This window comes from Octopus bimaculoides, chromosome 1 (assembly GCF_001194135.2).
Source record: "Octopus bimaculoides isolate UCB-OBI-ISO-001 chromosome 1, ASM119413v2, whole genome shotgun sequence".
Taxonomy (NCBI): Eukaryota; Metazoa; Mollusca; class Cephalopoda; order Octopoda; family Octopodidae; genus Octopus; species Octopus bimaculoides.
This window is the reverse complement of record NC_068981.1, coordinates 65,151,175-65,156,975: the sequence shown is the minus strand read 5'-3', so window position 1 is coordinate 65,156,975 and position 5,801 is coordinate 65,151,175. Positions and strand designations below refer to the sequence as shown.

The 5,801-nt window shown below is 33.3% G+C and overlaps 1 protein-coding gene across 5 annotated transcripts in view; it reads right to left on the bottom strand.

Moving 5' to 3' along the window:
• LOC106877504 (flotillin-1) overlaps nucleotides 1-5,801 on the bottom strand; it is an 89,037-nt gene that overhangs the window by 6,727 nt on the left and 76,509 nt on the right. For all 5 annotated transcript variants that reach the window (XM_052967216.1, XM_052967219.1, XM_052967223.1 and 2 more), the window contains 3 exons: nucleotides 3,573-3,725; nucleotides 2,238-2,419; nucleotides 889-934 (listed from right to left, as the gene is read on the bottom strand). In XM_052967216.1, coding sequence (XP_052823176.1) covers nucleotides 889-934; nucleotides 2,238-2,419; nucleotides 3,573-3,725 — 381 coding nt within the window. The remainder of the gene's footprint in view (nucleotides 1-888; nucleotides 935-2,237; nucleotides 2,420-3,572; nucleotides 3,726-5,801) is intronic.

Sequence of the window (5,801 nt, the reverse complement as noted above, 5' to 3'; positions counted from 1 at the left end):
TATAATGGTTGGAAAAATAAGGATGCATGAGAATTGAGAGTTGTGTTAGGTTTAAAAAAAGGGTTAAAAGTTTGTGTTAAGCAGGAAGTGTTGTGTCAAAACAGGAAGTGTGTGTAAGGGGAGACAAAATGTTTTTAGTTGGAGTTATGAACTCTTTTTCAACAGGAACTTCCTGTTGAAAAAGAGTTCATAACTCCAACTAAAAACATTTTGTCTCCCCTTACACACACTTCCTGTTTTGACACAACACTTCCTGCTTAACACAAACTTTTAACCCTTTTTTTAAACCTAACACAACTCTCAATTCTCATGCATCCTTATTTTTCCAACCATTATATACATGAACTACCATTGAACTTCAAAAGCTCAACGACAATATAATGTATTGGTATAGTTATTTTTTTATATAAATTTTTTTTTATATATTATTTTCTTCATTTTGTACTTCTTTGTAAAAAACATTTTCATTCTCCTTCTTGAAAATTTGCTTCGCAATGAAAGCCAGTTAGAAATCTTTATTAAAACATGCTTCCAATTTAGCATTCTGCCTTATTCTTCATTTTCCTATTATTTCTCCACGTGCGGTTAACACAACCCCACTATTTACTGACATATATATATATATATATATAATTAAATATGAACAAATTTAATTCAAACAATGAATAAAGATTTAAATGAATTAGAAGAAAAGTGGCACAGTTTATAATGATGAAGACCTTTGAATATACAGTAAATCAGCCATATGGAGCATACAAGCACTCTAAAGATGGATGCATTCCCCCCAAAAAGATGTATGCATCAAGGAACATGCATGCACACACACACAGTCTCTCTCAAAAGTACACACACAAACACAAACTATTTTGATAGAGAACTGGTACCAACCTTCTTAGCAGCAGCATTAGCTTCAGCTTCAAGAATAATCCGGTTTCTAAGAAACAAAATATATTTAATTAATCTTTAACCTTTTAGCAATTCACTCCACATGTATATGCCTTCAGTTTGTTCACAGAACTGCACACTACTTTGAACAGAAGAAAGACTGAGAGACCAAATATATTTGGATACACAAGAAATGCCACATGCTGTAAGGTTTAATGTAATTAAATTAAGTCACATTTTGTCACAGTATCATCATAATGAACAGACTTTTTATAAAGTATCATGTGCTCAAACAAGATGTCATCATCATTTAGCATCCTCTTTTCCATGCATGCATGGATCAAATGGAATTCATTAAGGCAGATTTTCTATAGTTAGATGCCCTTCCTGTTGCCAACCCTAACCTGTTTCCAAGAAAGGTGATATTTCCTCATAGCTAGTCATGTTTTTCACAAAAGACTGGAAATTAACAACCTTACTTGTATGATGATAACACTCATTTACAATCATATGTCTATTTGTGGCTGGAACTGGATCTAAAGAGAGAATATGAAGAAACTTGAACTTGCAATGCTCAAGTACTTTATTGCAAACATTCAGTAACATAGAAAATGATGAGGCTTTGATAAATAGCAACATAATTTTAATTACATATCACACCTCGCAACATACAGACATCTTTGTTGTGTCCATAAACATACCAAGTCTTTCAGTAAAGGTTGTTTTGAGGTTTAAGTTGAGCTTATATACATATTGTTTACAGCATACTGTGCACATTGTCTTTTTCTGAGAGTAGGCTAAAAAGTGGTGAAGCTTACCTTATCTTTGACAGTACTAAGCAGTTCAGGGACAGACATCTGGTGGGAAACAGCAGCTTATTGCAGGTTTATTTAATGTCAGAGGCAGAGAGAAATAACTGCTGTGAGGCTCTAGCTTAAGGTGAATACTGTAAGCCTCCATTTCTCTTCTGCTCAAGTCAATACAGATAATTAAACATTGATGGATACTACTGATAGAGTCAATTACCTAGTCACCATGAACAGAGCTATCTGTTAATGAGCGATTAGCCCTCCTAGTTTTAAGCTGAAATAAGTGGAAGTTGCAGTGTTCCATGTCACCCAAAAGGCCATCAGCAGAATTAAGTAAAATAGCTAAGACCAAAAAATTGAGCACAGGATTGAAATCTTGGCTTTGTCAGGAACTTACCATCTCTGCCAAGTTATGCTGCTTACCAAGCTATGTTGATCATGTTAAAACAACCTATTTTACCATATGTGAAATATTAATTTCTCATCAGGCTGTTTAGTTTAAAGTTTACCATGTGAACTATACATTTGTTATAGTTTTCTCACCTATTAGCTTCTGCTATCTTCTCCAACCTATATTTCTCAGCTTCAGCAGGTTTTCGGACTTGACTGTCAAGTTCTCGTTCTCGGCGAATAATTTCCTGCTCTTGAACAGCAATTTGTTGAGTCCTTTCAACCACTACAACTTGCATGTCTTCTTCTTTGATTTTTTGTTTAGTCTTAGCAGCCTACAATGAAATATAACAGAGTTTCACTTCAACATTCAATCCACTCAATTCATGCTAACATACACTATGTACAGTAATCTTTGTTTCTTTGTTTGTTGGAGTAACTGATTTTACAGTTAGATGAAATTTTAACTGTTAACAGTATAATTCCAAAATTAGGACTGGAAACTATCAGTCAGGTTGACTACAGACTGAAGCACCTACCTAGGTACACAACACAATACATTTAATTATGTTTTCAAAGCCACAACCATTTAGTCATTAACTGAAAACCTTACTCTTACAGCCATTATACTGTACATAATACCGAAATATAAATCTTTAGTACACGATCTTTAGTTCTTAATTCTTTGCAGCTTCATCATTTAATGAGTACACACACACATCCACATATGTGGATGCAACCCTGACCAAATTGGGTTAAGCTGTTTGCTTCACAATCATGGGGATACCAGATTCAATTCCAATGTGACATTTTAGGCAAGTGTCTCTTACAATAAGGTTGGATGAACACCATGAGAGATATGACAGACTGTAACAAGTGGTGAGACTGTTGGAAAAAAAAAACACATTCAACCCATATATACATGGAAAAACCAATGTAAAATGATAATAATGATGACACATTATCATCACTTAATGTCTGTTTTCCATGCTGGCGTGGGTTATTTTGACTATGATTAGCTTCATGTTTTCAGTCTACCTATCTTGTACAAGTTCCAACCCTCTTTTCTTTAGTCTGAAATTCTTTTATGTTATCTGTAACAAATTTCCATATTCATTCAGACCCGATTTCTTAAGATTATTTCCTCAAAGATGGATGTGAAGAGACAATAGCTGAAAGTAGAGCTTTGCATAATCACTTACTTGTCATGAAAAGCTCTTTACTTAGTTCATAATTGATCCTGAGACTAATTTAGTACCTCAGTACATGACTAAATAGAAGTCTTTCATAGATCATGTGATTGGATTTCATGAAAAAATTTTTCTTACAAGTCATTATGAAATAGAATTGTTTGTTCTTAGTCAAAAGATTTTCTTACTATTGTTTTCAATAACAACTGTGAGATACCTATGTAAATTTAAACTAGCATAACTCAGAAATATCTGATGAGCAACAAACCATAACATTGAATGGGAAAAAGAAACTTACTTGAAGATCGTAAGCCATATCGGACATAGCTTTCTTAGAGTTTACTTCTTGATCATAAGCGGCTTTCTTCAATTCAAAATCTCTCTGAGCTTTGGAAATTTCAATATCATTGGCATAACGAGCAGCCATCTTTTGTTCATCAGCTTTGGCTTCCTGTAAAAACATTCATTGAAAAATAATTATGGAATGTGTTGAAGTAGAGCAAAAATATTAAAAATTTTTTTTATAAATTACGGATAGTGGGGAAAGATTAAGTGTATACTGGATAATATAGTCAAAGGAAAGAGAGTTTCAGTCACTGGATTATGACTGCTGGGACACCACCTTCAAGGGTTTAATATAGTGTGATTCCCAAAGGAGATTCCATCAAACAATTTTGGGGTTTCTTGAGATAACATCATGTCTTTTTATTAAAAAAAAAAAGATTCATCATTTTCAAAATAGATTATTATAATGATGTGTATATCCTAATGTATACATAAATGTGGAACAGTGCTAGAGGGAGGATTTTGTCTCAGAGAAATTTCTCCTTTAGAGATTGTTTTAAAAAAATTACCTTACTCAGAATGACATTAGTGAGCTGTTAGACATTGGTGTTTCAGCTATAGTAAGCTAAGTTGGAACTTTTTCTTTTATATAGAAATCAGTATACAATACATTTACTGTATTGAAACAACATCAGATTAAAAGTACAATGTGTATACCTTATAATATGTATATAAAAATGTGAACTCTGGTTTATGTGAATAAATTCCCTAAAACAATTTTGTTTCATTTAAAGTCTTATTCATAATTAGCAAAGCGAGGAGTTGTTTGTAAAATATGTACAGAGGTACTAGTTACAAGATTTTGGAAAATTAGATAAATGTCCCTCAACAAAATAAGTTATGGAATCACTGGTTTAGTTAATTATATTGACCTCCACTTTGAGAACTTGACTGTAACTTATTTTATCAACTTTGGAAAAGCTGACTTGGGTTGGATTTGAACTCAAAAAATATAAGAGCATCAGAAAAATAACATGTGGTATTCATACCATGTTATTTTACTGATGCTCTACCAATTCAAGGATTCGTTGCCCTATGTAATGATCACAACTGGAATATCTTTGGTGATAGGTAGCTGAGTATCAGGGTAGATCTGGCAGCCAAAGAATAACTGCCACCAACACTAGGGTTATTACGTGGCAATATTTCATTTGATGGAGAATGTAATTGCTTATAATCCAAGATAGCAGGAAGGCCCTTTCATTTAAAATTAATCACTTCAAAATAAACAATGGTTAAAATATTGTTTAATATCAGTTACACTATTATTCTGAACTTCTACATCACAAACAATCAAAACAGGAGACACTACATCCATATGTTACACAGCAGCCAGTTTTAAATGTAGCTTTAACAAGGCACTTAAAAGCAATCATTTTTCTGTAGGGTTTACTGAAGATCTGCAGCCAGCTCTGAATAGACTGATGTCAAGGAGTTATTTAAATTATCATCATCTGGCATCTTTCCATAGTGGCATGGCTTAGATGGTTTGACTGGAATTGGTAAGCTGGAGAGCTGCACCAAGTTCCAGTCAGATTTGACATGGTTTCTATGGCTGGATGCCCTTCCTAATGCCAATAAATAAGAATGATTCAATTAGCATTTTAATTTAAGACCATTTCATCATTTACAACAAATTTTATGTCCTAAATTGAGAAATTAGAAATTAAATTTGATGATGACAGGAAGTTTAAGGAATCTGAGCCAAAATGAGTCAGTAGACTACATAGAAGTTCCTTTCTTGGCCCCAATTAGACTCATTTTAGATCATTCCATCATTGTAGCTCATTTCATACATTCACATTCCACCATTGTTTTTTAACCATACACTTGAGTGCTGAAGTAGTTCTCGATGCACTATGAAGAAAAACAGGGTAGTCATGGTGGAAGTGTGGTCGAATAGGTTGGCCTGGGGGTAAACAATAGCAGCAATGACAACAACAAAAGTAAAAAAAATAAAAGGTAAAAGATGAGTTGTAGGTGGCTGATCTTACAAAGGCAATACAGAATGCATATAACTAGCAGATTGACTGTCTCACAACAAAAAAATACCAGGCCCACCACCTTAAAAAATCTTAAGTCTATGAAAATAGACTTAATCTTCTTTTGATTGCTATAAATTTAGGACTGATTTTGTAAGAAATTGAAACCGAAAAAACACATATATATTTATATATATATA